The 19,877-nt window shown below is 42.1% G+C and overlaps 1 protein-coding gene across 3 annotated transcripts in view; it reads left to right on the forward strand.

The window, feature by feature from the left end:
• CSRNP3 (cysteine and serine rich nuclear protein 3) overlaps positions 1-19,877 on the forward strand; it is a 171,734-nt gene that overhangs the window by 134,280 nt on the left and 17,577 nt on the right. For all 3 annotated transcript variants that reach the window (XM_065561785.1, XM_005290377.5, XM_005290380.5), the window contains one exon: positions 18,473-18,732. In XM_065561785.1, the coding sequence (XP_065417857.1) occupies positions 18,473-18,732 (260 nt within the window). The remainder of the gene's footprint in view (positions 1-18,472; positions 18,733-19,877) is intronic.

Below are 19,877 nucleotides of genomic sequence, written 5' to 3' on the forward strand. Positions count from 1 at the left end.
TAGTATCAACACAGCTTGGAGACCCCAGAAGGAGGTGGCTATTGTACGTTGGTATATGGTCAGAAAGTGGCATATGTTCAATTTCTAGAATTCTGCTGTATGTTTTAGTATATACCGTATATGTATATAGCTATAGGTACAATATATTTGTAATGGTTTGATAGGGGAGACAGCATATTTGTTACTAACAGTAATACTGGGGACATTGATCTTCTGTGTCAGATGAAATATCAAATGGAAGGATGACATTGAGCCTGCTCAGCTGCTTACATCTCCCATTCAAAGCCCATTCAGTTCTTCTTCATTGTTTCTTAGCTTTATCAGTCAAACATAATTTAAACATAGTGTAATTGATGGGAAAATTACATTTACTTACCTAACAGTTAGTTGCTAAGGCTAAGATATTTAGAACTTAATTTTTTCACCCTTAGTTCTGATTTGGATCAATTTTCACTATATTCAGTCAATTAAGGTCTAGCAGTTTCAGTGTGCTTCAACATCATTATTGGAAAGTTGAAACTAGCAGAGCTCCGTGCTGGCCTTAGACATGTCTTCTGCACGTTTGCTATAGAAAATGAGCCTATCTGATGATGTATGCTAGTAAATATAAACTGGTATATGAGGAAAGAACTGATAATATTTTTAGGAAAGAACCAACTTAACTTTTTTTCCAGCACTTAAAAATAGATATAAACAAACCTTTTCCTGTCTTGCCATTTAAAAGTGATTTACATTTTAGATAGTTACCCTGTGCTTAAAAACATTTGATTAATTTCAATATGCCAGTAAAATGCCTAGTTTTAGAAAAAGCCAAGATACTCTTTTCCAGAACTTTGTGTTTCACTGAGAAATTAATTTTCTATATTTTATCACTTCCACAGTTTCTAGGGAGAGTCTTTATGCACTTTGGTTCAAGAAAGAAAATATGTTAACCTGTTTCATCAATTGTCTCAGTTATGTGCAGGTAGAGAAAATTTTCATTTTAGTCAGCTGCTTGTGGCCTTGATAGTCCTACTTTGACCTCCCTATACTCAGTAAATTTCCCCTGGTGGTCATCCAGTCACCTTTGGATGTCTTAATTAGATTGTAAGCTTTCCAGAGCTGGGAACATTTCTCTTTCTGTGCGTTTTAAAATGTGGTGTAAATTTACAATGCCATATAAATTATTTAAATATGAAAACACTATATTATGGGCTTTAGATTGTGGTGAAAAAAGCAATTTATTTTCATTGTAATGCTTTTACATTTTCCATGGTCATATAGGTCTGTGGTTAAGTTTTATATAAGAGATTAATTTCAATGTTTACTTTTGCTGCTTAGTACAGTGTCATCCCTAAGGTACATCATACAGCCTTTCTGTCTATTAGGAGATTACCTGGGTGAGGCAATGGGGGGAGTTGACATAGAGCCAGCATAACTGCCTAACACCAAGGAGAAGCCGCTGCTGCTTCAGAAAGGGCTTTGAATGGGAGTCTCATCTAGTTATTCACCCAGACAGCAGAGAGACCTTTTCCTCCATGGGAAGCAGTTATAAACCCCAGGCACTTTGAGTGCATTTGGTTGTTGCATTTCAAATAAGCTTGTATGCTAAAGTAGGAGAATAAAATCCAGCACTGTATAAACTGGAGTGTTTGGTCTCTCTAACCCAGTCTGACTTATTTCACTTGACTCGCCGCTAATGTCGATGTTTTACATGTACAACTGATCCATTAAAACCTTCCACTAAAATTAAATGATGGTTAGTTGGTAGCTATATCCAAGCATTATAGTAATAGAGTGAAGTCTCTTTAAAATATACATTAAAAATATATTTTCCTCATTCTCTTAACCCATCCATCTACACAAAGAAATAATGGAATATTTCACAGAGGGTTCTATGAAACTCATTTGAGCTAGAATGTGCACTGGAAATAGCATGGGCACATCATACAGTCAGCCAGTTGCACTGCCTCTATCACACTTGCACATTTCCTCTTCTCTGATCCCATGGAAGCTTCTTCCTTCCTTGATTTTTTTTTTTAAATATTCAGTTTCTACTCATTGTTCTGTCATTTCTTGATTACCTTACACTGTTTCCTTTCCTCTTCTGCTGGATCTTTGATCATCCTCCTGCGTGCCCTTTGTACGGCTCTCCCCCCCCCCCCCCCACCGTATGATAAAGTTCGATTTTTAGATACAAATTGTCTTTCAAAGACCAGCAGTTTGGGGATTGTGGAGCACCTCAGAGTTTTACAGTCAGCAGGCCCTTCTATATACTATTTCTATTATGGTAGCACTTAGAAACCCCAAGTAGAGATCTGGACCCCATCTTTGAAACTTGTCTTCCTTTTCTAATTAATCCCATGAGTTCTGAATATTAGAGAAAACCTCATGGACTAATTCTCTTGCTCCTCTGAGATAGATCTGCAGTAGATTAGAAGGAGGTAATTTTTGAATCAGTAATGGAACTGCAGCATATTAGCAAGCAGGCAATGTGTATAAACCTATGCAGGGTAGCTAATGCATCTCAGTGGCACTTACAGTACATATTGGATCAGATTCACAACCATATTCCAGCTGCTCTGCTCCACTAGCTATAAACGTAGTTTAGCTGGCCAGAGCCAGTGATGCAGAGCAGCCAGTTGAACTAGGTTTATGTAGGGTTACCATTCGTCCCGATTTACCCGGACATGTCCTCCTTTTTGTGCTAAAAATAGCGTCCGGGGGGAATTTGTAAATAACTCAAAATGTCCGGGATTTCCCCCCTCCCCGGCAGAGCAGAGCGAGCGGCTGGGAGGGCTGCAGGAAAGTCCCGGGCTGGACTTCGGAGCAGCTGTAGAGGAGCTCCTCCTCCCTCCCTGCATTCTGAGCCGGCAGCTCCTCCTCCTGCAGCCCAGTGTCCCGGTCCAGCAGCACTGTGCAGGGCCAGGGACCGGGTTTTGTGTTGCGCTGGGGAGCGCAGCCACGTGTCCGGCTCACACAGAGCCCAACACCCTGTTCTGAGCAGCAGGGTAAGGGGGCCAGGGGGCAGGAGAAGGGGCAGGGAGGTTCTGGAGGGGGCAGTCAAGAAACGGGGGGGTCGGGAGTTCAGGGGGGGCTTTTTGGGGGGAGTGGAGAAAGTTTTGGGCAGTCAGGGTACAGGTAGGGGGTAGGGTCCTGGGGGGGGTCTCAGGAGGGGGCGGTTAGGGGACAAGGCACAGGGAGGCTTAGGTAGGGGGTGGGGTTCTGGAGGGCAGTTAGGAGCAGGGGTCCCAGGAGGGGGCAGTCAGGGCACAAGGAACAGGGAGTCTTAGGTAGGGGGTGGGATTCTGGAGGGCAGTTAGGAGCAGGGGGTCCCAGGAGGGGGCAGTCAGGGGACAAGGAGCAGGGGGGTGGGGGGCTGGGAGTTCTGGGGGCGCTGTCAGGGGGCAGGAGTGGGGAGAGGGATCGGAGCAGTCAGGGGACAGGGAGCAGAGGGGTTTAGATGGGTTGGGAGTTCTGGGGGGGCTGTCAGGGGGTGGGGAGTGGTTGGATGGGGCGTGGGAGTCCCAGGGGTCTGTCTGGGGGTGGGGGTGTGGATAAGGGTTGGGGCAGTCAGGGGACAAGAGGCAGGGAGGCTTAGATAGGGGGTGGAGTCCTGGGGGGCAGTCAGGGGCAGGGGTCCCAGGAGGGGGCAGTCAGGGGACAAGGAACGGGGGGAGGGTTGGGGGTTCTGGGGGGGCGGGAAGTGGGAGGGGCAGGGCGGGGCTCCTCCCGTCCTCTTTTTTGCTTGCTGAAATATGGTAACCCTAGGTTTATGGTTGCTTTGCATCACTGGAGTGGTGCAAAGCAAACAGAGCATAGCAGTGAATCTTGAACCATTATCCCTACAGGTGAAATTCTCTATTGAGGTGCCAAGGAGCTTCAGCTGGCTTTAGTCTCTAGCCACTGCTGTTACCAGATAATGAATTAAAAAACAGATTACAGTAACTCCTCACTTAAAGTCGTCTCTGTTAACATTGTTTCGTTGTTACATTACTGATCAATTAGAGAACATGCTCGTTTAATGTTGTGCAATGCTCCCTTATAACGTTGTTTGGCAGCCACCTGCTTTGTCCACTGCTTGCAGAAAGAGCAGCCCGTTGGAGCTAGCTTCTGGGGGCTTGGAACCAGGGTGGACCAGCAGCCCCCCTATCAGCTCCTCGCTCCCCTAAGTTCCCTGTGCAGCAGCCGCCCAGCAGGCTTCTCAATTGCCGGCAGTTCATCTGTCCCTCCCCCCACTACCATGTGTTGCTCCTGCCTGCTGCCTTGGAGCTGCTCCCGGGAGCCTCCTGCTTGCTGGGGGAGGGCGGGGAGGGAAGAGCGGGGCTGAACCCTGCTGCCCGCTCTTTAACTGTTCATTAGTTTACTTTGATCTGGTCTCTTTTTGAAACAGGGTCAGAACTAAATCAAAGCAAAAAAACTGTTTAATCAGTGCTCAAATTATGGGCGGGGGTTCCCCTACCCTATCTGTCCCCCCCATTCCACTCTGTCTCCCATCCCCACTCTGCAGATCCTTCTTCCCACTGCAGAGCTTCTACAAGAGGCAGGGCTGGGTCTTTTGTCTCCCAGGTCCCTTGTGGTGACAGCTCCCATTCTTTGCCCTCTTTTCTCCTTGTAGGTGCCCTAGTTCTCACCCAACCTCCCTCCCCCATCCCTGTTTGCTACTGGCTTGCCTGATCTCCAACACACACACCCCGCCACCACCAACCTCTTTTCCCAGCTCTCTTCCCAGTCCATTGGTGGAGAAGGAGTAGTCAGGAGGGACACAGCAGGCACGGGATAGTACCAGTCTCTGCCAAGCAGTGGGCCAGGGTACTGGGCCATGCCTCTCACTTCCTGCCAGGATGAAGGGATTCTCCATCAGAGATCATCAGAGCCTGGGATCTGCCAGTCAAGGTCCAGGCCTGGGCAGCAGGTCCCACCCTGGGCTAGGGAGAGAGATGGAAAAGGAGGATGGGGAGCTGGAGGCAGAGGAGACCATGGGAGTTTGAGGGCCAGGGAACCTAGAAGGGAGAAAGAACCCAGAGAAAGTCATCTGTTACCACTGGGACATGAGGGGGCAAAGACCCAGCCCTGCCCCTTCTAGGAGCTGCACACTGAGGTGAGGGGTTTGCAGGGAGTCAGAATGTAAGTGGGGGGACACAGATGGGGAGGGTCTACAGCAGAGCTAGAAGAGGCAGAGGGGGTGTTAGATGGCTGGAGCTAGTGGGTGTTGGGTAAGTGCAGAAGGCTTGGTGGGGAGGCAGTGGTAGGGTCTGTTTGTGTGTGTACAGCATATAGACATTTACTGCTAAAACTCTAATCTTGCTAAGCTTGTCTGACTAACTAACAACAGCTTCCCTACACTATCTGCAGATTATAAACTCTAGTAACAAATGGTGGGCATGCACCTTTAATAATGGGCAGGTATAGTGTTCGCTGTATCTCTCAGTTACTTCTGCCAACAGCACCATCTCATTCTTATCTGGATTGAGTTTTAGCCAACTGGCTCTCATCCATGACCCCATGTAATCTAGACACAGGTATCACCATCATACTGAAAACCACACAACCCAGATCTCCTCATTATCCCTCCTCACAGCCCCTAATACACATTGAAAGGAAGGGTTCCATTTGGTCTCCCTGCAGAACTTCACATGTGAATGCCCTAAGGGATGACAAGCCAGGGGGGAGGGATAGCTCAGTGGTTTGAGCATTGGCCTGCTAAACCCAGGGTTGTGAGTTCAATCCTTGAGGGGGACACTTAGGGATCTGGGGCAAAATCAGTACTTGGTCCTGCTAGTGAAGGCAGGGGGCTGGACTTGATGACCTTTCAAGGTCCCTTCCAGTTCTAGGAGATGGGATATCTCCATTATTATTATTATTGCCCCAGCCCTCCCTTTGAGATTGCTTGCTTAGGAAGGAACATTAGCAATCCTGTCCACTCCTGCATAGACCTGACACATTTTTTCCATAGTTAACTGAAACTTTGTAATTTTATAAATGTTTTGACCAATTTTTCTCACCAATGTTAGTTTTTAATTTTAGCATCCATTAATACTATATCCCCACTGCATATCTTTTCCCTCACCCAAATGATATATGTCCTCATGGAACATTCTAGTTACATGTGACATCATACTGAGTGTTGTGTTCCACTTCCTTGTCTTTGTGGTGGATTGAGAATGTTGAAGAGTAATATCCCATTCTTTGAAATATAGTATCAGAGGGGTAGCTGTGTTAGTCTGGATCTGTAAAAAGAAACAGAGAGTCCTGTGGCTTTTTGAAATATAGGAGTATCTAAATTCTTCCATATTATATTTATGTAAAGGAAACAATACATGTTTTATTTGGTGAAAGGATCCAGAGCGCCAATCATTACCTGAACCTACAGTTTTAACCAGTTGTTTAATACCACTTAAAATATTTAAACTTAACTGTTGATCAGTGATAGTAGCTTAAATTAGTTAAACTTGGTGGTGCTGGTTCAGTGGGGGCTTAAAAATATTTAGAAGCTGAAAACCAGGAACTTCTTTTCTTTTTAATGGTATCATGCAATCATCTATATTACCTGCAGCCATGTTTGGAAATTGATTGATAACTTCCTGGAGTCAGCAGGTCTAGTGCTCTTGTCATTAGCATTGGTGCAAAATGTATTAGCATGGTGTGAAATCCCAGTATTTTGAAGTGTTTTCAAAGATGGAGCAGATCAATATGATTGTTTTAAAACCAGTGGTTTCATCTGGATAATGTTAGTAAGTAGAGGAAATTCAGGAAATTGACTGCAGACAAATTCAGTGAACTGAAGAACTCTGCTAAAGTTAAACACTCCTATAAATTGAAAGAAGATGGGATTCCCTTGTGACGTGTCCTGCCCGATATGGTGGTGGTTTTTTTTTATGATGGACAATGAAAGGTATTTATTTTCAAGGGGATTTGTTTGCCTATTATTATTATTAATAATAATAATAATATAATATTTTATTTGCATTATCATAGTACCTAGGAATCCTAGTCATGCAGCAGGATCAACCCCATTGTGCTAGATGCTGTACAAACATGGAACAAAAAGACATTTTATGTCCTAAAGAGCTTGCAAGCTGCATAGACAAGAGACAACAAATGGATACAGACAGAAAGGTGAATACAACGAAACAATGAGACAATGTTGTTCAGCATGATAGGCTGCAGTCTCAATACAGCAGCAGAAAATCTCCCCTCTAAAATATTAGTGAATTTCACCACTTCGTGTGATCATAAAGACAGGTTTTTGACAGAAATCAGAGAGGGTTTTGTTATTGTTTGCCTTAAATAACTTGCAACAAAAGTCCTGTGATGGAAGTATAACAAATATGCAAAAACATGTTTGAAAATGTATATGGATGGGTGGCTAAATGAATTGAGGCATCCTTGTATTGAAATAAGTAATTATTGAGGTTACTGAGATCTTGGAAGAGAAGGATAGATCACAGGGCCATAGGAAATGCACAATATATAATCATAATGATATATTGTAGGACTAAAGTCACATGAGAGTAGTCATTGTCAATCAGACCTGTAGATTTCAAGTTGCACAGACTTTTTAGACATTCTTTCACGTGGAAAAGAAAGATGCTGCAAAATGTGATTTGGTTAAAGTAAAAAAAAAAAAAAAAGGAGAGAGAGAGAATACTATTGAGACGAATAAGATGTTCTGGAAATTGATGTAAAGGTTTGAGGAGGATGAAAGGTTTGAGGATGAAACTATTTTTAAATGGCTCACTTATGCTAGCTTTTAGTACATTGCCCATTCTGTAATATTAAGATCTTCCATAGTAGTGGGATTCTGAATCTTTTGAAATCTGATCTAATGGTTAGTTGAAGCATTGAGTATAGTACTGCATTTTTTTTCTCAATGGGCCTCACTGAAGAATTTTTTTTAAATTTGTGTTGTAATTAATAATTTGGTACATTGTGCTTGAACAGACATAAGCCTATAGAGTATATACTGGCCATTAATAAACTTTTTAATAAATAAAATGAAACATTCACATCCCTGCAGCTTGAGTTGTGTCTATAAATATAACACCAGATTTGTTATATTATTATTTTTCTCACTAATTAAAGCCCAAATGTGACAAATATAAGAATTCTTAAACTTTACCTTCAAGTTAATCCTAGTAGGATACATGGTGGTAACCTGTTTTCTTACTCAAAAGGAAACTATGACCAGGACAATAATAACCATCCAGTAATGACAGCTGATGATTACAATAAGTGGTACACCTGTAGGTTGATCACATTTTCAAAGTGAAAAACTGGAACAAAGGGGCACCCTCTTCCCTCTCCCACAGTCTGTCCTGTTTAGAGTAGAAATCTTGAGACACTTTACTCTAATGGCAGTGTGGAAGAAAGTAGTTTTTATCCCTCTATGACCCCATCACTGTCCTTGTCCCAACTGCTCTCGCCCTATCCCCACGCCTTGTCACCAATTCGCTCTATTCTCCGCACCTCCATACTCAACCATACTAACCTAACCCCCTCCCAGCTCTGCATCTCTCCATGCTCCCTCCAGCCCAACTCAACCCCCTCTTGCTCAGAAATACCACATTCCCTATCCCAAAGGGTGAGAACAAAAGCTGTTTAACATTTTTACTTTTTGGGGGGCAGAAAATTCCTTTTTTACCTAAATTAAATTTTTCATGAAAAGTATTTTCTTTCCATGGAAAATTTCAAGTCGTCATCAAAACTTTTCAACTGAAAAACTGAAAACTTGCCATTTTCAGCTGTAAAGTTTTGGTTTTCAACTAAAAAGGTGAAAGTTTCTGCAGGAACCGTTGACAAAAATATATTTTTCTCCTTTTGTCAAAATTTTCCACTGGAGGGGAGAATCATTTCTGACCAGTTCAAATGAGAACTTGTCTTCTTTCTTCCTAACCTCTCCACATTTCAAACTAGCCCCCTCGGCCCCAAAACTTCTTCCACTTGACACCCCCAGACTCAAGAGTACCACACACCAGAGACACATGTAGCTCTCCAGCCTCAGAAAAGCTAAACAAAGGTCCTTCTTTATGTAGGAGGCTGGACTAAAGGTTTTCAGAGGACTCTTCCAAACTAATATCTGTAACTATGGCATCAGGCAAACACTTTCATGAAGAACCTCTCTTAGACTTGGCTGCCTAAGAGAGGGGAAAGTGCATTAGGGATATGAGAAGCCTGCTCAATTTGGTTTTGACAATCTTACTAGGTTAGAGCTGGAGCAATGCAGTGCTATTAGAAGGAGCAGAAACGGTTGCATTTCTGTAGCATGGATGAGGGCTTATCACCATTGCCCCAGTCATGCCTAGTTTCCGCCCCCCCAGCTGGCTCCCTTTTGGGTCCTGCACAGTCAAGCAGTAAAGGATATGGCCTTCTTGATCTGCTGAGCACAAATCCAATTTTTCTGCACTATGTAGTTGATGCATCCATGGATGCACAGCTTCTGTCTACACCCCCCACTAACAATAGGGAAGGTCTTGTGGGCTCAAGCCTCTTCTCAGAAAATTATATTGCCTGTCTCTAAATCAATATATATTTTTGAGGTAGGGTAGGGTTGTGCTGCAATTTTTCTTCTAAACTTAGATTTTGAAGCCCAAGCAAGTAGAAGTAATTAAAGATTTCCTCAAGGAATTGGTATTGTGAAAAGAGTATACAGAAAGTAGTATCAAAACATCTTTGGGTGGGGTGGGGGAAGGGGCAAAGGTCAAGAGCATGAACTCTTGCTCAGTTTTTGCTTTCTAGGGTGATTGCTAAGAAGACTTGGACTTTTTAAAATTTATTATTTTTTTTAAGTGATATTCTGACCTGGATTATCATGATATATTAGGCTTGACAGTTCTATATTGTTAGACTTGATGAAATTCTGTGTGGGAAAGTCATGGAGCAGGTGGAGAATGGTGTTAATCCTTTTTACCATAGTGGCTCATATGGCACTGAAAATATGTAAAAAGCAGGAAAATAGGTTAGTGGAGTTTAAGAATAGCAATGTCTCCTTCTGTCACTATGCTAGAATTTTAATTAAATGGGCTTTATCTAGTCTTGAGATGTTCATGTCCCTAAAATATTTCTATGATGATGGTAATGAATTGCATTGCCCTCTTGATTGTAAGAATGCTAGCATTCTCCTGAGGAGCCATATGGTTCACATTTTTTTTAATGTGTCTTTGACATCAGGAGAATAGCTGAGACAGCAGAGGAAAGTGCTTATGCCTTGGATTTCAGCCAGAACTGAGACTGTTTATGTTTAGTAACCAAAGAACTACTCCTTTTTCAATAAGAAGTGTTTGAGAAACATTATAGGCTGATAATGTCATTCAAGCTAGGATTTTGTAAAACTAGGCGGCATGCTTCACAGTCCCTTTCCAGAAGTTATTTTTAGTTGAAGTTAGAATTCCCTTCCTGAATGTGGAGTTCCGTGTTCTATCTTTGGGAAGTTTTTAAATATACACAAGGGCTCTATCTTAGACCTGTTTTACACAGGCTTACTGACTGGTGAAAAGGCACAGACTCCAAAATCAGGCTGTATAAAGGTAGAGTTGTGTGGATGTGTAGCGTGTTATTTGTCTACTGGAGTCCATTGAGGCTGATGCTGTGTAACATCTCATATTCCCATTATTAATTTATCTACAATTTAGATCATTATTTGACAATTACAGTTTATTCCTATGGCAAAGGAGACTTGGATCTATATGGTAGACACATTGTATTAGTTTCTTTGTTCTGGGTTCAGTACTAGATTCAAATACTCCCCAGATTCTTGTGATTTAGGATTTGGGTTGTAGTTTAGACCTGTTACAAAGGCAATCCCAAGTCACTGACCTGAACTTTCCCAAAATTGGAGTGTGTGGGAGGAGGAATGGTTTTCACATCCATTTTTCTGAATTAGCAGGGCTGGCCTTACCATGAGGCGAACTGAGGCGGTTGCCTCAGGTGCCAGACTGTGGGAGTGGGCGCCAGTAGGACCCAGAGTGTAGAAAATTGTGTCTGCTGCTGGTGCATATGTATTCTCTCTGCTCTAGATGCACAGAGATGGTGGAGTGCTGTGCTGGAGGAAGGAGGGCACAAGAGACATAACAAGCAGGCAGGAGAAAAGATGAGAGGGAATAACAGGGAGCTGCAGGGAGAGAGAGGAGGAGGAGCCTCTTATGTACCTCTCTAGCACCCCCAGGAGCCTGGACTGATTAACACCAGCTTCTCAGGGAGCTTCCTGTTTCCTGCTGCTTCCCTGAACCCACTTGAGGAGAACAGGCAGTCAACTGAATTAGTAGGACCCAGTTAGGCCTTTAAGATGCTGATATCTTCCCTCACTCAGGCCCTGCTACCAGGCTGCTCATTTGTCCCCTTCAATTGAGTGTTGAGAGCCACTATAGCTGGCACAGAACAGACGTCATGAGTGAAAGAAGAAAACGCCCGTCTGGGGCAGCATTCAGAAAAAGAAAGAAAGCAAAGGAAGCTTTTCTATCTAAGAAGGAAGGAGCTCTCCTGAGATACATAGACACAAATGTTCACAGTGAGTCTTCCAGCCCCACTGAGGATGCGAGTGGTGAGGAGATGCCTGATCTTCCAGTTAGTCAGAGTGCAGGTGACCTGGCAGCTAGTGCAGCATCCATATCTCCATCTCAAATGGATGTAACCAGGCACATTCCTGAAGAAAGGTGTAGATCAGAGTAGACTGTGGTGGAAGAAACAGCTGCTGCTGAGTTTAGTCCCTTAAGTCTAGATGATCCAGGATTGTGGACTCACTTGAGCAGTAGCCTGTGGGACTTCCTTGTACTGCATGGACCACAGTAAGTGAAAAACTTCGTCCCCCAAAGACAATGAAAATAGAAGTTTCCATCCAACACATTACTGGTGTGAAATCCCCAATGGTGACAAAGTGGAGAAGGCCATGGCTTATGTATTCAAAAACCCAGAATTCTGCATACTGTTTTTGTTGCAAACTCCTCCAGTCTAATGTTCCAGCCACATTAGGTTCTACAGGAACAAAGGACTGGAAAAATCTGGCGAGAAGTCTGGCATGCCATGAGAAGGCAGCAAATCACCAGCGAGCATTTGATAGGTAGAAAGAGCTTGAGATGAGACTAAGGTTAAAGGCTACCATAGATGATCAGGATCAAGAGAAGATTGCATCAGAGTCTCTTTACTAGCAAAATGTTCTGAAAAGGCTCATTGCCATTGTGAGAATGCTTGCTACCCAAAACCTAGCACTGCGTGGCACTTCAGATCAGTTGTATGTGCCAAACAATGGAAACTTCCTTAAAATTGGGGAGCTGATGGCTGAGTTTGATGTTGTACTCCAGGAGCATCTAAGAAGAGTCACCATCCAAGAAATGTACACACACCACTACCTTGGAAAAACAATTCAAAATGAGATCATACAGTTACTGGCAACAAAAGTCAAACAGAAGATTGTGGCAGATCTGAAGTCAGCAAGATATTACTCTGTTATTCTGGACTGCACACCTGACATCAGCCATATGGAAAAAATGACTTTAATGGTGCGTTTTGTAACAACAACAGAACCTAGTGAAAATGTCCCTGCAATGGTGACTATCAGAGAGCATTTTCTAGAATTTATTGACATTGATGATACTACAGGAGCTGGTATGACAAATGTGCTTCTTAAAAAGCTGGAAGATACGGGAATTGCAATAGCTAACATGAGAGGTCAGGGCTACGATAATGGTGCCAACATGAGAGGAAAGAACAGAGGATTGCCGACACAGATCTGAGGGTTAAACCCTTGAGCTTTTTTTTGTCCCATGCAGTTCTCATTCATTGAACTTGGTGGTCAGTGATACAGCATCAGCTTCTAGTGAGGCTGCTGAATTTTTTAATGTAATTCAAAGCATCTATGTATTTTTCTCTGCATTAACTCATTGATGGCAAATTTTGAAGCAACATCTGGGAACATCCTCTCTGACACTGAAACCACTGAGTGCCACATGATGGGAAAGTCGAGTGGAGGCAAAAAAGCCTATCAAACACCAAATTGGGAAGATAGATGATGCTATAGTTGCCATTATGGAGGATAATGCTATGACAGGAACTGTTCGTGGGAGATCAGTGGCAGAGGGAAATGGAATCACCAGAAACGTACATAACTTCAAATTTCTGTGTGGCTTAGTGTTGTGGCATGAATACTGTTTGAAATAAATGTTCTAAGCAAGAGACTCCAAGGTGTTGACCTTTGTTATATCTGGAGCAATGGAACAACTGGACAAAGCAAAGTCATACCTACAGTCTTACCGGTCAGATGATGGATTTCAAAATGTTTTGAAGAGTGCACAGAAGTTGGCAGAGGAACTTCACACTGAAGCTATTTTCCCACCCATTCAAGAATGCAAGAGTCACCAAAGAAGAAGACATTTTGATTACGAGGCATGGGATAATCCCATAAGAGACCCCAAACAACAATTCAAAGTTGAGTTCTTTAACCAGGTGCTAGATTGTGCAATACAGTCAATTGAAGAACATTTCATGCAGCTCAAGGAACACAGCAGTGTATTTGGGATGTTGTATGATATTCCAAAATTCCTCACTATACCTGAAGAAGACCTATACTAGCAATGCAGGGCACTAGAGACACTGTTGACACATGATGACATGCGCAATATTGATGCAAGTGATTTAGGTGATAAACTGAAAGCCCTTTCAAGATACATTTCAGCAGGCTCAACTCCAAAGGCTGTTCTGCAATATATGTACACAAATAAGATGACCACCCTCTTTCCAAATGCTTTTGTTGTTCTGCGCATACTCCTAACACATCCTGTGACAGTTGCCAGTGGAGAACGCAGCTTCTCCAAGCTGAAGTTAATAAAAACACATCTACGCTCCATGGTAGTTACAATGCTTAAAGACTGTGTTGATTTGGGGGATCTGTCTATGTACAACTTACGAATTCTGTTCGATGTTGGGGCCCCTGCATTTCTGTGTCAGACCACAAACTATTTTGAATGTGTGGTATTGCTGACCTCAAAACATCAAAAATCTAAAGAAATAAAAAGTCAGATTGGTCCAAAAACCATGTTGTTGGTGTGTGTGTGTGTGTGTGTGTGTGTGTGTGTGTGTGTGTGTGTGTGTGTAAAAAATATATACATTTGTGGTTTCTCTTGATTTTTGAACTACACCTGCCCTTCCCCAGTGTGTATGTGACAATTAGTGTTTCCCACTCTCCCAGATTTATTGGGTGAAGTGATTTAGGCCCTTGCTGAAGGAGCTCTCACTCCCACATCTGCCCAGCCCCTGCCCAGTGATTAATTCTGCCCTCCATTCTCCCCTCCCCCATCAGTTCAGGCCACTCATCAGTTAAGCCACCCAATCCCATCTCTCCTCCTGGATTTCTTCACCCATCTCTCTTACGCCTGGAGAGAGGGCTGCAGCAAGCCCACTCCCTTTCCAGCCTGAGTGGCTCTTCACTCCCTTCTGCCCTTTTCCAGGCAAGGTACTACAGGGCAGGGGAGGAGCAGAGGTGCCACCCTATTCCTGTTGCTCAGAGGGGGTAGGGGGCAGAGCCCCTTGATCTGATGGACCCATTAGCTTTCTCCTCCCCCATCCCTTTCTATAAGAATGACTTCAGATAACTAGATGGGGGTGGGGAGGAGAGCTCTGCTTACAGCAGCTCTGATTGGTTATTCAGCCCCAAGAGGTGGCCAGGTGGGACAGTTAGAGGGCTCAAATTTGCTAGAGGGCTGGGTACAAGACTGGTTCCAACCCCAGCCAAAATCATGTCGCTTGTGAAAAAATCATGAGGGTTGGCAACACTGTGTGTGGGGCTGGTTGCTTTTTCTGTTGTGTTTTTACCTCCATGTTGGACTGAAGTTCTAAAGGGTGATGACACAGGGAGCAGAGCCTACAAGTCTGGTCTTTGAAAGAGACTGTCATTGAGGACTATTTATCAGTGATCAGACCTGACTCACAGAGAACAATAGGATCTCTGAAGGCTGGGGGAAGCTAGTTTGCCCTAACTTTTCTGCAGGAGGTTGAGGATTGGAAAATGGAATTTCCAGAGCAGTAGGAACCAGATGGTGGTAGCGGTGGGATATGTAAACTTGTGGGACACACAAAGCAGAGACAGATTCATTCACTTCATGATTTGGAAGAGAAGGCAAGGGCAGGAGGAGAGATCCTGGACTCCTTAAAGGATTCTGCCCAGGCTCAAAAAACTCTCCAGAGTGGTGAGGAAACTGAGCCAGGGAAATGTCTAGATCTGTGTATCTCTTGTGCTATCTAAGTAAAAAGTAATTGTGTTTAGGAGCCCTTACAAAGCTAATTTGCTTTTTGCTATCACATGTCCCTGAAAGACAGTGTAAATCAGAGTGCCCATGTGGCTGGAGTTCTGGGAGGAATCTGAGGAGTTAGCACTGATCCTAGGGGTCTGAGGCTGCTGGACCATGTAGTCCCATTTCTGTGAAAGTATAGCAGACAAAGCACCTGTGCTCAGGAGATGTGCCAAAGAAGTCAAGGGGAGAAACAGTGCTGCAGCCTAATGAGACCCAGAGTACACAGATCCCGCAGATTGGACCCAGCACAGCAGCCTGGTGTGTGTCCAGCAGAGGGAGTTCTATTAGAGATGTGTGTGTGACAACCATGTAATCAAAAGTATTTAGTGTATGCACTTTACAGACATGTACACTTTCTTTTTTCATTTGTGGACCCCTAAAAAATTTCAAATGGAGGTGCTGCTCCCTTTAGAAATCATAGACATAGTCTGTGGACCCCCAGGGGTCCGTAGACCACAGGTTGAAAACCACTGTTCTAAGTCATTCATTAAGTAAAATGTTTTTTTACTTTCCATTTTGTGTCTCTAATTTTCCTTCTTTCTATCTTATTTTAATCTTTAACCTAGCCTGCTGTTGTTTCATTCCTGTTGGTAGCTGTAAACACTGCATTTGTTTACTTGGTTGGGAGGCAGGCGTGCAACTACTGCTAAGGATGAAAGATAATATCAGTACTACTCCACAGATTCCCTGCCACCAATCCCAGAACAGCCCACATGACTCCTCCTTTCAGTGTGTGAGAGCAGGATTTCTGGGATGCTCCAGCCTGATAACTAGTGCTGATTGGGAAAACAAAATTTGCATTCTGCAGGAAATTGTGACATTTCAAAATTTGTTTTCATTTTGAATCTGAATGAAAAATTGAAATTTCAAAATTTACTGTTTTATCTCATTCAACAGTTTTATCTCAATAAGGCAAAGAGTTTTGTTTTGATAATGTTTAAACATGATTTTAGATAAAATACTACATACAATATAATGCTAAAAGTTAAATGCAATGGGTCAGTTTGATAAAAGTTAAAATGTTTCAACATTATCAAAATTAAACTAGAAAGCTAAAATGATTTGTTTCAATTTTCTCAGTCAAAAATTTTGTTAAAATCAACATGTTCCTGCAAATATTTTGATTTCAGCAAATACTGCATTTCCAGGGGAGGAGTGGAAACTGTCCCATTGAAAAATTTTTAACCAGCTCTACTAATAACAGAGATCTTCATATTTGCATCCTACCTATCTTTGGCGTAGCACTATAAAGTTGTTTCAGAGTTGCAATTAAAAAAAAAAGTAATAAAATAGCCTCTGTAAAATAATATAGGGCCTCTGGCATTATACTCAGTGGTTATATATGATGCCAATTAAATGTAGCACACCTGAAGGACATTTCTTGAGAAGTATATTTTATTGGACCACACGATAATTGTAACAAAATCATATTTAGTAGAAGTGAGAATGTTTCATGGCAGTGCTGAGAATCAGAATATTTTGGGTCTGTGTGTGAAATATGAAAGGTCTACTTTTGTTAACAAGGCTTTGATATTTTTAATGAAAGTCAGTTTTTCTTAGCACCACTATTTTAAGGAGAGTGAAAAATGTTTTATTTTGTTGTCTGTTAATTTCCTCATGTAGAATTGTTCTGTTTTTATTTCTTATCACAATTTTTTTGTTCCATAACAAAAGAGTTGTGGTGAAGAGTGGGGGTTGGGGGCTGGGAGCAGAGCCAGGGCAGCGTCTGCGGCCAGAGGCTGGGGCCAGGGGCGGGGCCAGAGAGGAGCGGGGGCAGAGTGGGGCTGGGTGGCGTTCCCTTCCCACCCCCCTGTGGGGGTGGTCTGGGCTCTTCTGGACCCCCCTGGATGTTCCTCCACTCCCTACTAGGACGATGCGCCCTACAGTTTGGGGACCACTACTCTATTCTTTCTGACAGATAGGTTTCTCATATCATACCTGTGCAATTGTTGCATCTAAATTGCATGGCTGTTAACACATCATCTAGTTTCTTGATTTCCTATAGCCATTTTATAATAAAATAAAATAAGCTGTCATATCTTAAAGTCAAGGAACTAGTTTGTTGCTCTTATTTTGCTCTAATGGCCAACCACAGCCACTTTTGAATGTCAACTACTGAATATCATTACAGGAATCTCTAAATATCTGTACAACAAAGAACAAATATTTAAAGATAGAAACAAGACCTATGGCACCATTTTTAAATTAGTGCACATCTTGTAGAGCTACATTTGTGTGCAAGTGAATTAAGGAAGGAGGGAAAGGAGAGGAGTGTGAGAAGGTGAAAAAAGAAGAGGGGAAATAGACTTACGCTGACTTCACATGTAACAATGAACTGTTCACTGGGTGGCAGCAGTGGGATGGGTGGATACAAAGGAGAGGAGTGTAGTTGTAAATCAGTATTATTTATATAGTATCATCCTGTGACAGGTTTCCCATTATTATTACGGATTTCTAGGTCCCTGGGTGACAGTAAAATGTTGCTTCATAGTTTTTTCTAAAGCTCAGTTCTCTTTTTCTGGAATACAAAATAGTAGTGCTTGGAATCTTCCCTTACTCCTAAAAAGAGGGACAATAATTCCAACTATAAAATACTAGAAATCTTCAACTAGAATCTTATAGACACAGTGGCAGTAGATCTATATTACACGGTGTGAGAAATTGGGCCACCTTTCCCCTGCCTCGTGTCATGCAATCCTATTGACATCAATAGGATTTTCTGAAGTGTAAGTCAGTGCCAGTGTCTTTCAGATGCTAAGTTACACTGAGATGGCTTCTTCCGATCTTCATTTATTTTCCTGATGAAAGATAAAACATTGTGAAAAGAGTATGGACTAACCTGAGTGTCCTGGCCAACATTACCTCCACTCTTAAAATAGATGACAGTGTCCACAAGTGTATGGTTTTGTAATAGTGCAAGCAAACACAGAAGCTGTCTGACTTCTTACTTTGTTTAAACACTTTGGCTTAACTTGAATAAGAAATGTCATATATTTATTAGCCAAATTCTGTTGTCTCACGTAAAATGTTTATTGCAAATCTTTACGGTTATTTTCTAATAATACCCCTCTCACAGGAGACTCAATCCTGCAAAACTTTGCTTGTGTGAGTATCCCATTTGATTTAAAGTTAATGGGACTATCCCGATAAGTAAAGATTTGCTATGTAACCAACAGGTTTTTCATTAACATTATAACTGGCTTCCATTTTAGCTTCATCGATCCTGAAGAGGGAGAAGCGGAAAAGGACAAAGAATGTTCATTTTAACTGTGTTACCGTGTACTACTTCACAAGAAGGCAAGGCTTCACCAGTGTCCCGAGTCAAGGAGGAAGCACATTGGGCATGTCCACTCGTCACAACAGCGTGCGTCAGTACTCCCTTGGAGAATTTGCAATGGAACAGGAGAGGCTTCATCGAGAGATGTTAAGAGACCATCTAAGGGAGGAGAAACTTAACTCTTTAAAACTGAAGGTAAGAATGGCAAGGAAACCTTGCTTGCGCCCATCTCCCACATTTTAAATGGATACCATCAAGACACCATAGGCCCGACATTTAACCTGGTCACTTTATCTGACTTCATCAAATTTAAATTCAATAGAAATGTTCCTCTTATTTTTAAAAAATTCCAATTAAAACAGGTTTTTGTTTGGATTAGATACATTAATCTACAGGCAATGCAATCAAAAAATGGCAGCATGGTGCTAGTGATGAGATGTGGAAAGTGAAACTGACCAGTTTCTTTTCTTGACCAACTTGAACTAAATGCAAAAAGCAAACATTAATGTTGAAAAGTACATTCCATTTAAAAAAAATCAGTTTAATCTTCCACTATATTATAAGCAGCATAGGTATAGATGTTTATTTAAAAAATAAATAAATATATTTTTAACCAGAAAGTATGCCTTTAAAGAAGAAAAATTGCAAAATTTCAGCTCTTTGTTTGACATAACTGCTTGATGCAGGTGCTTAGCTTATCAATACCAAAGATTTCTGATTATACTAAACCAGTCTGTACAAATTGGAAATATGGTCCTGGGTTGGCTATTGAAATACAGCATAGTAGATGTTCAACATGTGTGTGCTTTTTACATTCAATGTATCATTGAAAAATTATGTTTAGAAACATTCGTCCTATTCCCGAATCTTATTAAAATTAGTGGCAAAACTCCCATTGAGTTAAATGGGAGCAAGATTGGGCAAACTAAGAATATGTATTAATTGTTTCTGTTATTCATTTATTTATTTTGGCATGGTTGCAAATTAATCAATGTAATTAGCTTTGAATGATTTTTAGAATTGTAGCCTAACGGCAGTCCTTTTCCCACTATAAAATTATGCTGAGATTACATCTCTCTGTTTCAGATACCACTAGAAGGCAGATTCCCAAAACCAACTGGCATTATTCCGAGTTTAGAACATTACTCATATTGCCTCTCGGGCATTTTTTCACAGGTTTCTGCCTGACCTCCTTAAGAAGTCTGTGTGGCTCTTGCTACACAGACACTGTTGTAATTACTCTGCTGTCTACTAAAGTTTCTAGTTGAACAGTGAACAGTTTTTTTTAATAACTTCTAACCCTCAACTCTCATGGTGATTAGGACACATAGGTGAATGAA

The sequence above is a fragment of the Chrysemys picta genome, chromosome 11 (assembly GCF_011386835.1).
Source record: "Chrysemys picta bellii isolate R12L10 chromosome 11, ASM1138683v2, whole genome shotgun sequence".
Taxonomy (NCBI): domain Eukaryota; kingdom Metazoa; phylum Chordata; order Testudines; family Emydidae; genus Chrysemys; species Chrysemys picta.